A 22577-nucleotide genomic window follows, 5' to 3' on the forward strand; every position below is an offset into this window, starting at 1 on the left:
AATAATAATCTTGAACCAAAGGGGATAACTTCATTCAATTTCATTTGCACTGGCATTGAAAAGTTCCCCCAAACAACGGACTCACATTTAAGGCCCCTTCATCTCATGTACTCAATATTTATTGCTTATTATCATTTCTTCTTTTTGCATTTGCACAGTTTGTTGTCTTCTGGTTGAACACTCTAGTTGGGCAGTCTTTCATTGACTCTACGTACTTAACAAATTTGTTAAGTATGCTCACAGGAAAATGAATTTCAGTGTTGTATGTTTTGACAGGTTGTTTGATAATAAAACTTGCTGGAGTCAACAATAATAGTAAATAAATAAATAGATATTGAGAAAGTGACATGAAGAGTCTTTGAAAGTGAGTCCATAGGTTGTGGGAATAGTTTAGTGATGGGGCCAGCGAAGTTAAGATAAGTCATGGCATGGACAAGTTGGCTGACTCTATGACTTTACATCTATCTTAATATCTCCACAGATCACTTAAGTTCAGAGTAAAACTTTCTTTAGTAATGATCCATTTTGCTGTTCTGGGTTTCCTGCTCTGTTACAGAGGTTGTACGCATACGTAGAACAAAAAATTGCAAAGGTCGGCTATGTGCCTCTCGCTTCATCATTCAATAAAACCACAGCTGTTATCGTTTCCAATATGAAGCCTAAACGCTCTCATTGACCAGTTACCCTGGATAGCCGGCACTACGTGGTTTATACTAATTCTGTGTAGTACCGAAGGGCAGCGCCATTGGGGATCAATTTTTCCCGCAGTAAGATTGATGATCAGAAAGTAATTTGTGTAATTGTCTTATTCCACTCATTTGCGTTCCCAATATGCATATGTATGGGGAGCCAATCTTTCAATGTGCAGACTCCCTGCTGCTTAAGTAGTCACATGAAGATGTTTAGCGTTGCCTCGAAATGGTTCGTGTAATCAAAATCTCCATCAGATTACCGCTTCGTTCGCTGTAAATAGCAACGTTTCATTATTGCTGCTTTTGTAATTGAGAGGTTGATCTCTAAGCAGGGCTGTTTTCAAAGCTTTTACTTCTTCATTTTGTAACTCATAATTCTAGAATTTTAATTTCGTATTGCCTGTGCTGTGTAAGACCCATTACATCTGTCTACCTGGATCTAATGCATACAGAGTCAGTACTTTGAATTCATAATGAAATCTGGCAATGATTCGTTAACACTCAGTGGCCACTTTATTAGGTACTTCCTGTTCCTATAGAATAGCCACTGAGTGTATGTTTGTGGCCTTCTGCTGCTGTAACCGATCCACTTCAACCTGGAGTCTGTGGACCCATGAGAGCATAAGACATAGAAGCACAATTAGGCCATTTGGCCCATCGAGTCTGCACTGCCATTCAATCATGGCTGATCTTTTTACTTCCCCCTCCTCAGCCCCACTCCTGACGTTCTCCCCATAACCTTTGATGTTGTGGACAATCAGAACCTATCAATCTCTGCCTGAAATACACCCAACGACGTGGCCTCCACAGCTGCTTCCTGGTGTCATCTTCTGAACCCTCTCCAATGCCAGCACACCTCCTCTTAGATGAGGAGCCCAAACTGTTTACAATACTCATGGTGAGGTCTCATCAATGCCTTATAAAGCTGCAGCATCACATTCCTGCTCTTGTATTCAAGGTCTCTTGAAATAAATGCTAAAATGTATTTGCCTTCCTCACCATCGTCTCAACCTGCAAGTTAACCTTTAGGGTGTTCTGCACAAGGACTTGCAAGTCCCTTTGTATCTCAGGTTTTTGGGTTTTCTCCCCATTAAGATAATAGTCTGCACATTTATTTCTACTAACATAGTGCATGACCATGCATTTTCCAGCATTGTATTTCATTTGCCACTTTCTTGCCCATTATCCTAATCTGCCTATGTTCTTCTGCATCTTACCTGTTTCTTCAGCACTACCTTCCCCTCCACCAATTTTTGTATCACTTGCAAACTTGGCAACAAAACTATCTACTCTATCATCTAAATCATTGATATACAGCATAAAAAGCTGTCCCAACGCCAGCCCCTGTGGAACACCACTAGTCACTGGCAGCCAACCAGGAAAGGGTCCTTTTTTAGATGGGGCTATTCTGATATGTCTATCCTTGGCCTCCTCTACTGTCAAGATGAATCCACACTCAGGTTGGAGGAACAACACCATGTATACCGGCTGGGAAGCCTTTGTACCCCATCGCTGATTTATTTAGTTGTTTGTTTTATTTTTCTCTCTCTCTGCCCATCACCCTGCCTGTTCTCCATCTCCCTCTGATGCTCCCCCCTCCCCCTTTCTTTCTCCCCAGGCCTCCCATCCATGATCCTTTCCCTTCTCCAGCTCTGTATCACTTTCGCCAATCACCTTTCCAGCTCTTAGCTTCATCCCACCCCCTCTTGTCTTCTCCTATCATTTTGTATTTCCCCTTCCCCCCCACTACTTTCAAATCTCTTAGTATCTCTCCTTTCAGTTAGTCCTGACAAAGGTTCTCGGGCCAAAACGTCGACAGTGCTTCTTGCTATAGATGCTGCCTGGCCTGCTGTGTTCCACCAGCATTTTGTGTGTGTTGTTTTAAGGATCCTTTTATTCCCAATCGCTGCCTCCTACCAATCAGCCAATGCTCTGACCATGCTAGTAACTTTCCTGTAATACTATGGGCTCTTAACTTGGTAAGCAGCCTCATGTGTGGCACCTTGTCAAAGGCCTTCCGAAAATCCAATTATACAACATCCACAGCATCTCCTTTATCCATCCTACTTGTAATTACCTCAAAGAATGCCAACAGGTTTCTCAGGCAAGATATTCCTTCAGGAAATCATGCCGAGTTTTTCCTATCTTGTCCTGTGTCACCAAGTACTCCAAAACCTCATCTTTAACAATCGACTCCATCATCTTCCCAACCACTGCCAAGCTAACTGGTCTATAATTTCCTTTCTGCTGCCTCCCTTCTTTCTTCTTGCAATTTTCCCATCCTCCAGAACCATGCCAGGCTCCAGTGATTCTCGAAAGATCATTACTAATGCCTCCTCAATCGCTATCACTACCTCTTTCAGAACATGTGATGCAGTTCATCTGGTCTGGGTGGCTTATGTACCTTTAGGTCTTTCAGTTTTTTGAGCACCTTCTCCCTTGTAATAGTAACTGCACCCACTTCTCTTCCCTCACACCTGAAACACTGCTAGTATCTTCTAGTGAAGACTGATGCAAAATACTCATTTAGTTCGGCTGCCAGCTCCTTGTCCCACATTGTTATTTCTCTGGCCTTATTTTCTAGTGGTCCTATACCCACTCTCATCTCTCTATTTTTATATACTTGAAAAAGCTTTTTCTAACCACCGTGATTTTGTTTGCTCATATGCTTTTCCTATTCATCTTTTCCCTCCAAATGATTCTTATTGTTGCTCTCAAACACAAAATGCTGGTAGAACACAGCAGGCTAGGCAGCATCTATAGGGAGAAGCGATGTCAACGTTTCGGGCCGAGACCCTTCTTCAGGACTAACTGAAAGGAAAGATAGTAAGAGATTCTATCTTTCCTTTCAGCTAGTCCTAACGAAGGGTCTCAGCCCAAAACGTCGACATCGCTTCTCCCTATAGATGCTGCCTAGCCTGCTGTGTTCTACCAGCATTTTGTGTGTGTTGTTGTTTGAATTTCCAGCATCTGCAGATTTCCTCGTGTTTGCTTATTATTGCTCTCTGTAGGTTTTTTAAAGTTTCCCAATCCTCTTATCTTCCCACTAATTTTTGCTTTATACTATGCCCTCCCTTCTGCTTTTACATTAGCTTTGACTTCCCTTGTCAGCCACAGTTTTACTATTTTACTATTTTGCCATTTGAGTATTTCTTTGTTTTTGGAATACACCTATCCTGCAGCTTCCTCATTTCTCCCAGAAACTGAAGCTGTTGCTGCTCTGCTGACACCCCTGCCAGCATTTCTTCAAATTTACTTTGGCCAGCTCCTCTCTCATGCCTTTACTCCACTGAAATACTGCTACATCAGACTGTACTTTCTCCCTATCAAATTTCAAGTTGAACTCAATCATATTGTGATCACTGTTTCCTATGAGTTCCTTTACCTTAAGCTCCCCAATCGCCTCTTGTTCATTACATAACACCCAAACCAATATAGCTAAACCACTAGTAAGCTCAACAACAAACTGCTCTAAAAAACCATCTCATAGGCATTCGACAAATTCACCCTTTTGAGATCCATTATCAACCTGATTTTCCCAATCTACCTGCATGTTAAAATCTCTCATCACTATCATAGCATTGTCCTTTTAACATACCTTTTCTAATTCCCATTAATGTTTGGAGGCCTCTATATAACTGCCATCAGGGTCCTTATACCCTTGCAGTTTCTTAACGTAACCCACAAGGATTCAATATCTTCCGATCCTATGTCACATCTTTCTAATAATTTGATGCCATTCTTTGCCAGGAGAGGCACACTTTCCCATCTGCCTACCTTCCTATCACTCCAATACAACGTGTAACCTTGGACATTTATCTCCCAACTACAACCGTCCTTCAGCCACGATTCAGTGACGGCCACAACATTATACCCAACAATCTGTAAAAGTGCAACAAGATCATCCACCTTATTTCTTATACTCCGTGCATTGAGATCTAACACTTTGAGTACTGTATTTGCTACCCTTTTTGATTCTGTGTCCCTAATGCACTGATACTCACCCTTTTTGCTGCAATTATGTCCTGTCACCTATCTCTCCTTCCTGGCAGTCTGATGTTATCTGCGCTTTTTTTACCATCTGTCCTATACCAAGTCCCTTCCCTCCAGTTCCTACCTCCCTGCCAAATTAGTTTAAATCCTCTCAAACAGCTCTCACAAACCTGCCTGTAAGAATATTGCTCCCCCTCGGGTTCAGGTGCAACCCGTCCCTTTTGTAAAGATCATACCTCCCCCACAAGAGATCCCAATGATCCAAGAAACTGAATCCCTGCCCCCTGCACCAGCTTCCCAACCACTTATTTATCTGCCAAATCATACAGTGTCTCTTCTCAGTGGTGCATGAAGCAATCTAGAAGTTATACTCTGGAGGTCCTGCTTCTCAGCTTTCTACCTGACACTGAATTCTCTCTTCAGAACCTCTTTGCTTTTCCTTCCTATGTCATTGGTACCAATATGTACCAAGACACCTGGCTGCTCTCCCTCCCTCTCCAAAATGCTGTGGACGCGATCCGAGACATCCCTGACCCTTCGGCTAATAGTAAGGCTCCATGGCATAACAGAGATTGCGAACCCCTGCTTTAGAAACATCCAGTGAGTGGCAGTTCTGTGGGTGTATTGAGAGAGGTATGAGGAGAATGACCAGACAGGACAGGAAGGTAACAGTAACTCCAGTAACTATGTATTACAACGTCAAACCTTGAAGTGTTTGTGCCTTCACAGTAGAAGGTCACGAACATACATGCAGTGGCTACTTTATTTGGTACAGGAGATTCAGGACATGTACTGAGAGTATTGCTTCACACTTTCTGAAGGCAGTAGCCAGGAATAGTAACTCAAACATCCTTTCAAACCCTTTGATTTCTGAGAATAAAGGGCATAGGTTCCAAGACTAGGCAGCTGGTGTTCGTTCTTGGCAACCGCCAAGTATTCTGTCTCCTATAAAGTTCTATGTCAGCAACAGCTTTAATCCTATGCTGACGGTTTTGCACATCAGTAAAAGGCCTCAGGACCAAGCAAGTAACTGATTTATCATCAGCCAGTCCCAGCTTCCTAGTGCCCTCCTAAGCCTTCAAACACTTCCCTCTCTAGAAATTGCAACTAAATTGTCTCTTATGAGACAATTTACAAGAAAGTCTGTGGATACTGGAAATCCAAAGCAACACACACCAAATGCTGGAGCAACTCAGCAGGTCAGGCAGCATCTATGGAGGGGAATAAACCATTCTTCAGGACTGAGGAATAGTCGATGGTTCAGAGTGAGACTCTTCTTCAGGACTGAGGTTCAGTGCTGAAGAAGGTTCTCAGCCCGAAACGTCGACTGTTTACTCTTTTCCAGAAATGCTGTCTGGCCTGCTGAGTTCCTCCAGCATTTTATGTAAATTCTCTCTTGCAACTACTGATACCAATCACTGTTAAATTAATCCTCACCTTTTGGCTATAGAACTTACACCAGAATTGTTTGGAACTTCTAATTCATGCATTTGTTACTGAAGTAATGAACAGCAAAAAAAGCAATTAAGCTACCTGGACAACCTCGTCTCCAGCCTCTCACAGACATTACTTCACTCCTTGTCTCCTTTCTGCATCTTAAAGCACACTTGCTTTCTACCTTTCCAGTCCTTGATTTGAAAGCTGGTCTCAGTTCCTCTCTTCACAGGTGCTGACTGGTCTGCTGAGTGTTCCTGTTATCAAAAGAGATTCAGCAAATGCTGAGAATCCAAAGCAAAACACACACACACACACACACACACACACACACACACACACACACAGAAAAACTCAGCTGGTTAGACAGCCTCTTTGGAGAGGAACAAAGAGTCGACATCTTGGACCAAGATCTTTCATCAGATCCTGAAGCAGGATTCACCATTGGCCCAAAATGGTGGCTCTTTATACCATTCTACAGATGTTTGCTCACTTGCTGAGTTCCTCCAGCATTTGTGTGTGTTACTCTGAATGTTTCTCTTATTGGTTCTTACTTTAGAAAGTTCTGTCCTTGATCGTTTTCCAATGTGGTTTCTTGGACACCTCTATTTTTGACCTTTATGTCATACAACTCCATTTTCTGCATGAGCAGCAAGGGATGTTAGCGGCATAGAGCTGGAGACTGAGTTTTCAATTTTTTTTGTTCACAAAAACTTGTACGGTACCGTGCAAAAGTCTCAGGCACCCTGGATTTTAAAAAAACTATAGTTTTAGATAGTACGGCCTCCATAGAGCCCTGATCTCAACATCATTGACGCTGTCTGGGATTACCTGGAGAGACAGAAATCAAAGTCTGCAGAAAAACTCTGCCAAGTTTTCCAAGATGTTTAGAATAACCTACCAGCCAATTTTCTTAGAAAACTGCATGGCAGTGTACCTAAGAGAGCTAATGCATTTTTAAAGGCAAAGGGTGGTCACACTAAATATTGACTTGCTTTAGTACTTTTTTGTTTACTGCTCTTTATAGTATGTTTTTGATACTTAGAAATTTTTTATTTCATTATTTTTGAAAGCATCTTCAATTCACAGAAATTTTTTGCACTGTACATATCCACTGTACCATTAATCATTGAGTCACATACAGTGATACAACACACAGAAAGATCCTCAGTTCTCTGAGTCTGCATCAATTATCAGCCGTTCATTTACATTCATCTTACGAGGGGTGATTGATAAGTTCATGGTCTAAGGTAGGAGTCAATTTTAGAAAACATAGCATATTTATTTTTCTACGTAGTCCCCTCCTACATTTACATACTTAGTCCAGCGGTCGTGGAGCATACGGATATTGGACCCCCAGAAAGTGTTCACAGCAGGGGCGATTGATAAGTTCATGGCCTAAGGTAGAAGGAGATGAGTTATTAACTAAGTTCCAGTAAGAGCCATTAACAGCTCCTCATATGTGAACCCTTTAATTCCCAGAACCATTCTTGGGACAACTTTTCCCCCTCCACCAACAGATTTTCGAATGGTCCATGGACCTGTGAATACTACTGTGTTATTTCTTATTTTTTTGCAGTATTTCCTTAATTTTGTAAGTTACAGTAACTTTATGTCTTCAGACTAACTGTACTGCTGTTGCAAAATAACAAATTACGTGTCATACAAGTCAGATTTAATAAATCTGATTCTGATACCGATGTGGGAAGAATAGAGAATTTTATCCCCTGTAGAGTACAGTGGGGTGTACGGGATGTGGCCACTGTCATATTCAAACCGCTTTTTGGAGCCACAAGTGAGAGCTGAATGTTCTGTGGGGACCAAAAGTGAGTGAGCTGCCCCAAGTTTAATGGGGTATCCAGGGAGAAGGAGAATAATTCACAATACCATCTCCCTCTCATCTCACTTAAGTGGGTCATCAAATATTTCTTCATATAACTCATGAAAACTTACTTGTTTTTGATTTTTGATTCAGATTTGATATGTCCCCAAAGAATCCTTCAAATGCTGATGTGCAGCAGAGAGCATGCTGACTGGCTGCATCACAGCCTATTATGTAAGCCTCAATGCAGTAGATTGCTAAAGGCTGCAAGAGGCTTAAGGGTTAGCTTGATCTTGGAGTAGGTTTAAAACTGGGCACAACATCATGGGTCAAAGGGCCTCGACTGTGCTTGGTTGTTGTAAACTCACAGCTCCATCATGGGCACGAGCCTCCCCTGCATCCAGGACATCTTCAAAAAATGATGCCTCAAAAAGGCACCTGTCAAAAAGGACCCCATCCAGGACCTGCCCTCTTATCATTGCTACCATCAGGAAGGAGACATACAGGAGCCTGAAACACACACACTCAACGTTTCAGGAATGGCTTCTTGCCCTCTACCATCCGATTTCTGAATGGACATTGAACCCATGAACACAACCTCACTACTTTTTTTGCACTACTTAAACTGGAAGCTCATCTAGGAGCAGGAAGACTCTGATCTCAAACCTTGGCTCGTTGTGGCTATACCCACTCATGGGGAAAGCTTCGGGAGTAAACCCTGAGGGAAAAGGCAATACTACTTTAAGTTCAATGCTGACTGGCAACTCCTACAACGCTGCTGGTCCCAAAATGTATCAGTCTGTTCCATTCCTCTGTGTTCATCAGGTGTGTGGCGAGGGGGAGCTTGCTAACTCTCCGTATTGTACAGTTCAGGCTTGCAAACCTGGACAGCTAGGATGCAGCATCTATGGTCAACTCGGACCGACGGAGGCCTTAGCAGTAGCTTATTGAAATTCACAGTTTCTATTATTATGTATTGCAATGTACTGCTGCTGCTTAACAAATTTCATGACATATGCTGCTGATATTAAACCTGATTCAAAGTATATTTATTATACGACCTTGAGATTCGTCGCCTTACAGGAAACCACAAAGCAAGAAACACAAAAGAACCATTAAAAAAAGACTGATGAACACCCAATGATTTTGATTCTGATTGTTCTACATTCTAAAGATACCAACATGCCAGGTCATCTGAAAAATTAACGCCCAGGAACTTAAAGCTGTGGTCTAAGGACCTGTTTCTGTACTGTGTCTCTCTGTGACTCACAGGGAAGTCATTATTAATATGCTGAATGTAATTCTGTATGCACTGCAGGTCTCTATATTAAGAAGTGATATCAGAGATGATGCAGCAAAAAGATTTACCTGGATGATATCAGATCTGCAAGTTTATAACCATTTGTAGTGGGTGTAGTAAAAAGATGCTTCCATTAATTGAAAAGTCCAAAATTATTAGATAATCAGTGAGAAAATTAGAATGGGCTGGAAATGTTCAGCAGGTCAATCAGCATCTGCGGAGTTTGTTTCAGAGCAATGACCTGTATTTGAACTTTGGAATGATGTTAATTATACCAGACTGTCAGTCTAGATTATGGTTTAATATGTCACATGTACTGAGATACAGTGAAAACCTTTTGGTTGTATGCCATCCAGGCAGATCTTTCTATACACAAGTACATCAAGGTTCATTCATTACATGCTGCGTTGTGTGATATAGACGATCATGGTCTTCCCATGAGCAAGGTTGTTCTTTGAAAATCTTTTTACAGAAGTGGTTTGCCATTGCCTTCTTCTGGGTAATGTCTTTGTAATGTCCAGTTTCCTCCCACAGTCCAAAGACATACCGGTTGGTAGGTTAATTGGTTAACAATTTAATTGGTTAAATTGTGCCATGATTAGCCTTGAGTTAAATCAGGGGATTGCTGGGCAGCATGGTTCAAAGGGCTGAAAGGGTTTATTCTGCACTGTATCTCAATAAATAAAATAAATAACATGAAGACAGGTGACCCCATGAATTACCGACACTCTTCAGAGATTGCCTGCCTGGTGTCAGTGGTCACATAACCAGGACTTGTGATATGCACCAGCTGCTCATACGACCATCCACCACCTGCTCCCATGGCTTCATGTGACCCTGATCTGTGCTACACCTTGCCCAAGGGTGACCTGCAGGCTAGCGGAGAGAAGGAGTACCTTACACCTCCTTTGGTGTGGATGTATCTCCACCCACCACCTCACATCAAAGTAGGACAGAAGAAAAGAAAATCAAAATGCAGAATGTAGTGTTGTAGTTACGGAGAAAGTACAGTGCAGGTAGACAAATAAAATTCAGAATCAGAATCAGGTTTATTATCAATGGCATATATCATTAAAATCTGTTATTTCGCGGCTGCAGTAGAGTGCGTCATGTATAAAAGTGATGTCCTGATGAAGGATCTCAGCCAGAAATGCCGACTGTTTATTCCCTCCACAGATGCTGCCTGACCTGCTGAGTTCCTCCAGCATTTTGTGTGTGTTGCTCTGGATTTCCAGCATTGGCAGAAGTTCTTGTGTACAGATAAAAATCGCTAAATAAATTTCAATTATAAATATAATAAACAAATACAAAACAGATGGATATTGCGAGGGCCCATGATAACCTCTTAGTATATAAGAAGTCTGTTCAAAAGTTTGATAACTGCAGGGTAGAAGCTGTCCTTGAGCCTGGTGGTACATGCTCTCAAGCCCAAAGTGTGAAGAGAAGAGAGAATGTCTGGGTGGGTAGGGTCTTTGGTTAGGTTCGTTGCTTTCCTCAGAAGAAGTTAATGGAGGGAAGACTAGTTTACGCAACAATCTGGGATGCATTCAAACTGTATGCAATTTCTTGCAGTCTTGTACAATGCAGATTCCATACCAGGTTCAGCTGTATTTATTTTTCACACGTGCATTGAAATGTACAAATGTGCCACTTGTGTTAACAACCAACACAAGCTCAGGGTGTTCCAGGGGCAGCCCACATGTGTCACCACACATTCCATACAGCAGGCCCACAATGATTTGGCCAGAACAACACAGAACTCAATAAACAACCAAACAACAAAAGCAAAACGAGCCCCTTTCCTCTCTCCCTCCCACCCACCCACTCAACTGATCCTCAACCCCAGGAGAGGTCTCAGGGCCTCCAGCAAACTTGCGGACAGCAGACCTCCGACTTCTCCAGTGGTCTTCAAATCCAGGGCTTCAAATTCCAGAATTCCAAATGAACTTCAGGCTTTGATCTTTGGCATCAACCTCAGAACTAGCCACGGATACCAAGTCATGGTGCATCCGGATTGGATGCTCTCCATTGGTGCATCTGTAAAAGTTGGTGAGAGTCATCAGGATGTGTCCGGAGTGGGACGTGTCACAACCTTATAACATGGTGACCGAGGTTACGTGGCCTTTTCACTGACCACCTCCTCTGCCCCGGCTCCTCATTTCCACAAGGGACTTTCTGTATATATCTCAGACTGACAGAGTCAGGAGGTAATGTCAGAATCAGAATCAGATTTATTATCCCTGGTATATGTCATGAAATTTGTTGTTTTGTGGCAGCAGTACAGTGCAAGCTATGAATTATTGTAAGAAATATATATGCCATTTTTAATTAAATAAGTTGGGCAAACAGAGAGCAGAAAAAAAAAAGAAAATAAAAATAGTGAGTTAGTGTTCATGGGTTCAATGTCATTCAGAAATGTGATAGCGGAGGGGAACAAGCTGTTCCTGAATCGGTGAGAGTGTGCCTTCAGGCTCCTGCACCTCCTCCCTGATGGTATCGTTGAGAAAAGGGCATGTCCTGGGTGATGGGGGTCCTTAATGATGGATGCCACCTTTTTGGGTCATCACTCATTGAAGAAATCCTCGATGCAGGGGAGGCTTGTGCCCATGATGGAACTGGCTGAATTTACAACTTTTTGCAGCTTTTTTTGATCCAAGGCAGTGGCTTCTCCATAGCAGGCAGTGATTCAACCAGCTAGAATGCTCTCCGTGGAACATGTGTCGAGATTAGTGACCAGACATCAGAATGGGAAAGAAGTGTGACTTTGACCATAGAACGATTACTGGTGCCAGACGGAGCGGTTTGAGTAGCTCCAAGACTGCTGATCTCCTGGAATTTCCACACGCAACCGTCTTGAGAGTTTATAGAGAATGGTGCAAAAATCAAACAAAACCCAGTGAGCAGCAGTTTTGTGGGTGAAAACGCCTTGTTAATGAGAGAGCTCAGAGGAGAATGGCTGGACTGATTCAAACCGACAGGAATCAGAATCAGATTTAGTATCACCGGCATATATTGTGAAACTTGTTAACTTTACGTCAGCTGGACAATGAGATACATGATAAATAAATATAGAGGGAAAAATTGAATTAAATAGTTAAGTTAAAATAAGGAGTGTAAAAAAAAACAGAAATAAAAAAGTAGTTCATGGGTTCAATGTCCATTTAGAAATCAGATGGCAGACATGGTTCCTGAATCATTGAGTGTGTGCCTTCAGGCTTCTGTACCTCCTTCCCAATGGTAACAGTGTGAAGAGGGCATGTCCTGGGTGGTGGGGTTCCTTAATGATGGGCGCCACTTTCCTAAGGCACCGTACCTAGAAGAGGTCTTGGCTACTACAGTGGGTGGTATCCATGATAGATCTGAATAATTTTACAAGTTTCTGTAACTTATTTCAATTTTGTGCAGGAGCTCCACCCCCTCCCCACGTACCAGTCAGTGTTGCAGCCAGAATGCTCCACGGTACATTTGTAGAATTTTTCGAGTGTTTTAGTTGACAAACCAAATCTCAAACTGCTAATGAAATATAGCCTCTGTTTGGCCTTCTTTATAACTGCATCGATACGTTGCGACAGTAGCTCAAGTAACCACACGTTACGACAGTGCTGAGCAGGAGAGCATCTCTGAATACACAACACGTCGAACCATGAAGTGGATGGACAACAGCAGCAGAAAGCCACACTGTGCTCCACTCCTGTACCTAATAAAGTGGCCACTGAGTGTATATCTGAAACTGACGGACTAAACTACTTCATCATCCACCAAGTCAAATCATGTGCACATAATTATTTTAAAATTACTTCTGAAACAGAAAATGATGGTGTTCATTTTGCACTGCTACAGATACACTGTAAGAGCATTGTGCACTGCAATCATCTTCTGCATACGCTGTACAACGCACTAGTAATTAATTTTCGGAAACCCTTAAGCGAAAGACCACCAAGAGTTCAGGAACTGTAATAGGTTGTAGTTGCCAGTAAGCGATTCCTCAGTTATAAGCTTGTGAAGGAGAGAGCTTTACAACAGTGAGGAACTGGCATTGCTACTTAATTTACTCTGCTCACTGCCTATGGATACTCGAGAGGGCAATTGGAAGCAATCGTCCTGCCTTTGTATTGTATTACATCCGCGCACACACTCACACACTTACAAGGAGTATTTACAGAATACTAATTAAGGAAAGTGCCGGCTTCCAATCTGATTCCTATTCACATCACAGGGCAGATTTATACATTCTTCTGAAGCCACAATGGAATGCTCTTGGCGTGCTGGAGCTTCTTTCGCAGCGAGTCCATGAGTTTAATATTCTGTGGGTCAGGCTAATGCTGCTCTTGGGCTGGGAGCCATTTCTGTGGAGATGATTCTCCTACCAACGCTATGGGGGAGACGAGATCACTTCCAGGCCTGACTATAGAAGCATAATGCCAGGGTTGTAGACTAGGAGAGTCACAGTAGAGTGGGAGTGAATGGGAAGAGGTGGGGTCCATTGGGAGTGTGGAGGGTGGGAGAGAATGGGAAGGGCTGAGGTCCATTGGGAATGCGGAGGGTGGGAGTGAAGGGGTGGGGTCCATTGGGAGTGTGGAGGGTGGGAGAGAATGGGAAGGGCTGGGGTTCATTGGGAGTGTGGAGGGTGAGAGTGAAGAGGTGGGGTCCAATGGGAGTGTACAGAGAAAGTGAATGGGAAGCGGTGGGGTCCATTGAGAGTGAGCCAGCGGGAATGACTAGGAAGATGTGAGGTCCATTGGGAGTGTGGACGATGATAGTGAATGGGAAGGGATGGGGTCCCGTTGGGAATATGTATGGTAGGAGTGAATGGGAAGTGGATGGGGTCCCATTGGGAGTGTAGACAGTGGGTGTAATTCGGGAGTGGTGGGATCCACTTAGGAGTGTAGATGGAGGGAGTGAATGGGAAGGGGTGGTGTCCCACTGGGAGTGTGGATGGTGGGAGTGAATGGCAAGAGTGGGGTCCATTAGGGATGTGGATGGAGAGCTTGAATGGGATGGTGTCCCGTTGGGAGTGCGGAGAGTGGGAGTGAATGGGAAGGGGTGGGTTCTCACTGGGAGTGCAGATGGTGGGAGTGAATGAGAAGGAGCGAGGTCCACTGGGAGTGAATGGGAAGAGGTGGGGTACATTGGGAGTGCAGATGATGGGAGGCAAATACATCGGGGACATTTAAGAGACTCTTAGATAGATGCATGGATGAAAGAAACCGGAGGGCTGTGTGGGAGAGATGCATTGGATTGACCTCAGAGTTGGTTAAAAGATCAGCACAACATCATGGACCAAAGGGCCTGTATTAATCTGTAATGTTTTATGTTCATGGCAGACCCCCTGAACAGCACTGAGGTACAGAGCAATCTTGGTAAAGAAGGCATATACTTTGCTTGGCTTCATCACTCAGAGCTTTGAGTATCAAAGTCAGGAGGTCATTTGCAGCTTGGAGTAGGTTAAAAGGTCAACAGAACATTGTGGGCTGAAGGGCCTTAACTGTGCTGTAATATTCTATGTTCTGTCCTCCCCTCACATGAATCATACATCTCCTGTTGAAGTGATGGTGATGTCCTTCATAACGACGGAATATTGTCCAGCAGTTTTGATCTCATTGTTTTTTTCTTTCTTCATTGTTCAGACTGTCTGGATATGATTGGCAAAGCAAGGATTTATTGACCAGTTTCATTTCCATGGAGAGGCTTGCTAGGCCATTTCAGAGTCAGAATCAGAATCAGGTTTAATATCACCAGAAAATGTTGCGAAATTTGTTGTACAGCAGCAGTACATTGCAATGTATAATAATAAAAACTATGAATTACAGTAGGATGTATATAATATAGATATACTTAAAAGATAAATTTAAAAATTAGTGCAAAAAAAGTGATCATGGGCTTCAGGCTCCTGTACCTCCTCCCTGAGGGTAGCAATGTTAAGAGGGCATGTACTGGGTGATTGGGTCCTTAATGATGAACGTCCCCTTTTAAAGTCATCACCTTTTGAAGATGTGCTGGATACTGGGGAGGTGGTGCCCATGATGGATCTGGCTGAGTTTACAACTCTCTACAGCTTTTTTTGATCCTGTGCAGTGGCCTCTCCCCTCATACCAGCTGGTGATGCGGCCAGTTAGAATGTTCCCCCCAGTACATCTGTAGAAATTTGCGAGTGTTGTTGATGATGTACTAAATCTCTTCAAACTCCCAATGAAATGTAGCTGCTGTCATGTCTTCTTTGTAACTGTAAGGATATGTTGGGCCCAGGATGGATCCGCAGATGTTAGCACCAAGGAGCTTGAAATTACTCCCCTTTCCACTGCTGATCCCTCAATGAGGTATGCATTCCCTTGCCTTACCCTTTCTGAAGTCCACAATCAATTCTTTGGTCTTACTGATGTTGAGTGCAAGGTTGTTGCTGTGACATTCAACCCTAAAGTTGTTGTCTCCCAGTTCCTGATTTATTAAACGATTTGAAATTCCACATCAGCTTTGGTCGGATTTGAACTCGGGTTTCAGGATTACTAGCCTGATAACTTAGCTGCAACACTACATCACCAGACTCTCCTCCTGGGATTGGACTTCAGGAGAAAGATAAAAGAACAGAAGAAAATATATAAACTCTCTTCTGAAATAACAGAGGGAAAAGATTTTTAAAGAATTTTTCATAACCTCAAATCCTCTTAGAGCGTTTTATAATACAATTCTTTTCAAGCGCAGGTATAGTTTTAATGTACAAAGTGCAAGATCCAATTTTCAGTCAGCAAACTCTTGCAAACAGAAATGCGGTAACAACCAAATAATTAGTCTATTTATTTTGCTGTCTGAGGAATAGATAGATCAGTCAAAAAATATCAGTGAAGACATCACTACTGACCTTTGAAGAGATTCCATGGTATCTTTTACTTCTGTCTGAGGAAGCCTCTTAAAGTCTCATCTGAAAGATAACTCGTTGGACAATGCTACACATTCCTAACAACCTCACTGCACCATCAGCTGTTCTTTCCTTCTCCAGAGGAAGATACCATTTGTCTATCATATATACTCAGTGGTCATGATGAGGTAAATCTGTATACCTGCTCATTAATGCAAATATCTAATCAGCCAATCTTGTAGCAGCAACTCAAAGCATGCAGATGTGGTCAAGAGGTGCAGTTGTTGTTCAAATCAAACATCAGAATGGGGGAAGGAATGTGATCTCCATGACTTTGACTGCTGAATGATTGTTAGTGCCAGATGGGGTGGTTTGAGTAGCTCAAAAACTGCTGATCACCTGGGATTTTCACGCACAACAGTCCCTAGAGTTTGAATGGTGCAAGAAACAAACAAACATCCATTGAGGGGCAGTTTTGAGGGTGAGTACACCTTGTTAATGAGAGAGAGGAGAATGGCCGGACCAGTTCAAGCTGATAGGAAGGTGACAGTAACTCAAGTAACTACGTGTTACAACAGTGGTGTGCAGAAGAGCATCTCTGAATACACAACATGTTGAACCTTGAGGTGGATGTGCTACAGCAGCAGAAGACCACAAACATACACTCAGTGGCCACTTTATTAGGTATAGGAGGTACATAATAAAGTGGCTATGGAGTTTATATGGGTAGATCTGAGAATAATGCATCTTTTCAAACACTTGCTGTGGCATTTTTAATTGCGCCATTTTTTTCAAATTGAAGCAATGTTAGACCATAAGACCCAAAGTCCATAAGACATAGGAGCAGAATTAGGCCATTCAGCCCATCAAGTCTGATCTGGCTGATTTATTATACCCATCAACCCCATTCTCTTGCCTTCTCTCTGGAGACTTTGATACCTTTACTAATCAAGAACCTATCAACCTCCGTTTAAATGTACCCAATGACTTGGCCCCCACAGCCATCTGTGGCAACTAATTCCACAGATTCACCACCCTCTAGTGAAGGAAAGTCCTCCTTATCCCTGCTCCAAGTGGACATCTCTCAATTCTGAAGCTGTGCCCCTCTGGTCATAGATTCCTCCACTATAGGAAACATCCTCTCCATATCAACTCCATCTAGGCCTTTCAATATCCGACATATTTCACTGTGCAATTTGTTGTTTACTTGTGATGGTGAAATATCTTAATGATTTGAGACAATTGGATTGAAGCTGAATTTTGTTCTGTAGTTAATTTCCTGTTTATTTTATTTCTTGATCCCAGAGGGAGCTACATGGATTCAGTTTGTCAGTTAATGATTCATCAAAGACGATCAAAAGTCGCGGAGATGTATCGAGTTCAAATTCAGATTCCTTTATTGCCTATGAATCCAACAAATTATGTCCTTGTGATATGTTTCTGCTTCTGTGTAATTAGCTTGCCTGCAAAGAAATCGGTGTGTTGGATTAACACGTTAACCATGTTAAAGGCTGTCACTGAATTACATACTGCTGTTTTAAAATAGGCCAAACATTGTGGGCAGCCCATTGCTAAATTCCATGGTAATGTTAGTCGGAGAATGGCGAATCTGTGGAATTTGTTGCCACAGGTGGCTGTGAAGGCAAAGTCGTTGGGTATATTTAAGGCAGAGGCTGATGGATTCTTGAACAGTCAGGATATGAAGGGATACAGGGAGAAGGCAGAGGAACAGGGCTGAGAGGGAAAATGGGTCAGCCATGATAAAATGGTGGAGCAGACTCGATGGGCCAAATGGCCTAATTCTGCTCCTGTATCTTATGGTCTAATGGTTTATGTTAGTGGTGTGTAAAGCACTTTGGCCACGGTAGTGTAGTGGTTGGTACGACACTATTACAGCACAGGGCGTCGGAATTTGGAGTTCAGCTCCGACAACGTCTGTAAGGAGTGTGTACGTCCTCCCTATGGAATGCATGGGTTTACTCCGGGTTCTCCGGTTTCCTTCCAGAGTCCAAAGACTTGCTGGTTAGTTGGTTAATTGATCATTGTAAATTGTCCCGTGATTATGTTAGGGTTAAATCAGGGTTTGCAGCTTGAAGGACCAGAAGGGCCGTTCTGTGCTGTATCTCAATAAATAAGTAGGACAGATCCCCAAAGTGGACCTGCTGTGTTGCTTGCATGCAGACTGAGAACGTTGGAACCGATCATTGTCTGGTATTGAGCATCTGCTGCCCAGGATTGGTAAAACTAGCCTCCCCAGCACTGAGGACATCTTCAAAAGATGATGCCTGGAAAAAGCAGCAAGTGCCATTAAGGACCCCGTCCACTTAGGACATTTTCTCTTCTCATTACAGTCATCAGAGAGTAGGTACAGGAACCTTAAAACTCAACATTTTAGGAACGCTTCCATCATCAGATTTTTGAATGGTCAAGGAACTCATGAACTGCACCTCACTATGTTTACTCTCTTTTTGCCTTATTTACTTAATTTTTCGTATATATGCTTCTAATTTATAGTATATTTTATGTACTGCACTGTACTGCTAACGTAGAACAACAAATTTCATGACAGATAGTGATAACAAACCTGATCCTGGTTCTGATTCCATACAGAAAAGTGCCAGTACGCTTAGCAAGGTGAGCATTTCTATACACACAGGCTGTTCGTGGAAGTGCCCTGCTGCTTACTGAAGCAAATAAAATACGCTTGTCTTCTTCTTTTCAGACTTTGTTGGTGAATCAAGGCTGAAGTGCAGGAAGGCTTTGTTCGGGGTCCGTTGCCATGGAAACCACATTCTACTCTTCTCAACCACGAAGGGAAGGGCTTGTCCAGAATTCTGTTTTCAATAAACACACGTTGAACAAACTTCGTTTCTCTCCATCCCTTCTAGACAAATGCAAATTTGACCCAGTCTTGATTCAAGTTGCCCGAACATTATTATCCTGATATAGCTTGGAATGATCCTTTGTGTAGTAACTCTATGCTGGAATTCCAGTTTCGTGTTATGTTGCTGGTTCTTGTGTTATTTTACTGGATGGTTCTGTATCTGCTGTTCTCACTTAAATAAAGATGTTTTTTTTTTGAAAATGTACGTAATTTCAGCTGACAAATGATTAAAAGAACATAAGACATAGGAGAAGAATTGGGCCAACTTGTCCCATCAAGTCTACTCCACCATTCCATCGTGGCTGATGTATTTATTTTATTTTAAGATATGGTGTGGAACAGGCTGTTCCAGCCCAACGAGTTGCACCCACAGCAACCCAGCTATTTAATTCTAGCCTAATCACAGGACAATTTACAATGGCCAATTAAGACTATAAGGTATAGGAGCAGAATTTAACCATTTGGCCCAACATGTTTGCTCCGCTATTTACCCTCTCAGCCCCAATTGTCTGCCTTCTCTCCATATCCCATCATGCCCTGACCAATCAAGGGTCTATCAACCTCTACCTTGACTATGCCCAATGACTTGGTGTCCAACAAAATTCCACAGATTCACCTCTCTCTGGCTAAAGAAATTCTTCCTCATCTCTGTTCTAAATGGACGTCCTTCTCTCCTGCAGCTGTGCCCTCTTGTCCTAGACTTCTCCACTATAGGAAAACCTCCTCTTTATATCCAATCTTCATAAGACTATAAAATACAGGAGCAGAATTTGGCCATATTGGTCCATCGAGTCTGGTCCACCATTTAATCATAGCTGATCCAATTTTCCTCTCAGCCCCAATCTCCTGCCTTCTCCCCATATCCCTTCATTCCTTGACCAATCAAAAATCTATCAACCTCTGCCCTAAATATACATAAAGACTTGGCCTCCACAGCTGCCTGTGGCAAACAATTCCACAGATTCACCACTCTCTGGCTAAAGAAATTCCTCCTTACCTCCATTCTAAAAGGACACCCCTCTATTCTGAGGCTGTGTCCTCTGGTCTTAGACTCTCTCACCATAGGAAACATCCTCTCCACATCCACTCTATCATGGCCTTTCACCATTTAATAGTTTTCCATGAGGTCACCTTTTTTCTGAATTCTCGCGAATACAGGCCCAGAACCATCAAATGCTCTCATACTTTAACCCTTTCATGTTTTGATGTCTTTCTAGTTTATATTTCCAGAGTGTCGTTAGAAGGTTGAAGGCAAAGCTTTAATACTAATTTGCCCTGTCGCACTTGTCCTTGTGAGAGCAGCTTTTGGGAGCACTAGAGTAAAAGAGCAGATTCAGAATCAGATTTATTTATCACATGTATATCAAAACATGCAGTTAAATGCACAACCAACACAACCTAAGGATGTTCAGAACATAGAAAGGCCATTGGCCATTGGCCATTGGCAAGCCGGGGTGTAGCATTATTCAGCTGCACGACAGCCCTTGGGAAGAAGCTGTTTTTCAGTCTTACTGTCTTGGCTAAGATATTTCTGTATCTCCTACCAGACAGCAGGAGATTGAACAGACAGTGTCCAGGATGGGATGGGTCTTCAATGATGTTACCGGTGCACCATAATTAGATCATTCGGCCCATTGAGTCTGCCTTGCCATTCCATTGTGGCTGATTTATTATCGTTCTTAACCACATTGCCCTGCCTTCTCCCCGTAACCTTTGACACCCTTACTAATCAACCTCCACTTTAAATATGTGCAACAACTTGGCCTCCACAGGCATCAGTGGCATTGAATTCTGCAGAATCAAGAGGACCGTCAGAGTTTATTTTTGATTAATGTACAACTGAGATCATGGAGGGATTTTAACACAATAAGATGAGACTTTTAACTTGCTGACATTGGAAAGAGGCATCGCCTGAATTACTGGGGAAGTAATAAATAATTTGGTCAATAAATCCAACACAAGGCTCAGCAGAAAGTTGTACTCAAGAGAATGGTGAAATTGTAGAACTCACTACCAAAGGGAGCAGTTGAGACGAATACCAACGATGCATTAATAATGAGGCAGGATAAACGAGAGAAAACGGAACAAAAGGAATGGTTAAAAGTTAAAAGTCAAGTTTACCGTCATAAGCACAAATACACGGGTGCAATGAAAAACTTACATGCGTCTGCAACACAGGCAGAGAGCATCAGATAAGCAGCGTTCACAAGAAAAACAAATTAAACATAAATTCAAAGTTCAAAAGTTCAAAGTAAAATTTATTATTACATACATGTCACCACATACAACCCTGAGATGCTTTTTCTGTGGGCAAATCTGTAAAGAGGGTCAATGGAAAAGAAACTGTGCAAATGCAAATATGTATAAATAGCAATAAATAATGAGAGCATGAAATAGCAAGGTAAAGAGTCCTTAAAGTGAGACCATCGATTGGGAGAACATCAGAAATAGAATGAGTGTAGTTAATTGAATTGAATTGACTTTATTTCTTACATCCTTCACATACATGAGGAGTAAAAATCTTTATGTTACGTCTCCTCTAAGTGCAATGTGCAACCATAGTAATTTATAATAAATAGAACAGTCAGTGTAATATAGAGTAAACTCAAATCAGCGTGAGTTAATCAGTCTGATGGCCTGGTGGAAGAAGCTGTCTCGGAGCCTGTTGGTCCTGGCTTTTGTGCTGCGGTACTGTTTCCCAGATGGTAGTAGCTGGAACAGTTTGTGGTTGGGGTGACTCGGGTCCCCAATGATCCTACGGGATACTTTTTTCACGCCTGTCCTTGTGAATGTCCTGAATAGTGGGAAGTTCACAACTACAGATGCGCTGGGCTGTCCGCACCACTCTCTGCAGAGTCCTGTGATTGAGGGAGGTACAGTTCCCGTACCAGGCAGTGATGCAGCCAGTCAGGATGTCCTCAATTGTGCCCCTGTACAAAGTTCTTCGGATTTGGGGGCCCATACCAAACTTCCTCAACCATCTGAAGTGAAAGAGGTGTTGTTGTGCCTTTTTCACCACCCAGCTGGTGTGTGCAGACCACGTGAGATCTTCAATGATGTGGATGCAGATGAACTTAAAGCTGTTTACCCTCTCAACCCCAGATCCATTGATGCCAATAAGGGTTGGCCCGTCTCCATTCCTCCTGTAATCCACAACCAACTCCTTTGTTTTCACGACATTAAGGGAGAGATTGTTTTCTTGACACCGCTGTGTCAGGGTAATGACCTCTTCTCTGTAGTCTGCCTTGTTATTGTTTGAGACAAGGCCAATCAATGTAGTTATCCCCTTTTGATCAAGAGCCTAATGGTTGAGGGGTAGTAACTGTTCTTGGAGCAAGTGGTGTGAATCCTGAGGCTCTTGTACCATCTACCTGATGGCAGCGGTGAGTAAAGCGCAGCCTGGGTGGTGAGGATCTTTGATGATGGATTCTGCCTTTCTACGGCAGCATTTCATATAGATATGCTCAATGGTTGGGAGGGCTTTACCCATAATGTAAGAATTTTCCTCTTCAATATTCTGAACTGAAATTACACTGGACAACAAAGATTTTGCTTCCTGAATACTTTTGTGTGTACCTTATGGATTCTGAGTTGCTGAT

The 22577-nt window shown here is 42.6% G+C and overlaps 1 protein-coding gene across 6 annotated transcripts in view; it reads left to right on the forward strand.

Moving 5' to 3' along the window:
- Positions 1-22577, forward strand: part of LOC132377708 (MICOS complex subunit mic25-b-like) — a 700497-nt gene that overhangs the window by 672367 nt on the left and 5553 nt on the right. For 4 of the 6 annotated variants that reach the window (XM_059943946.1, XM_059943948.1, XM_059943954.1 and 1 more), the window contains one exon: positions 18817-19183. The exons of the other annotated variants lie outside the window; for them this stretch is intronic. Coding sequence is in view for 2 of the 4 variants with exons in the window: in XM_059943954.1 (XP_059799937.1) it covers positions 18817-18840 (24 nt within the window). In the remaining 2 variants the exon portion in view is untranslated. Of the gene's footprint in view, positions 1-18816; positions 19184-22577 lie in introns of those variants that run through there. 6 annotated transcript variants of the gene reach the window in all.

Source organism: Hypanus sabinus, chromosome 19 (assembly GCF_030144855.1).
Source record: "Hypanus sabinus isolate sHypSab1 chromosome 19, sHypSab1.hap1, whole genome shotgun sequence".
Lineage (NCBI taxonomy): Eukaryota > Metazoa > Chordata > Chondrichthyes > Myliobatiformes > Dasyatidae > Hypanus > Hypanus sabinus.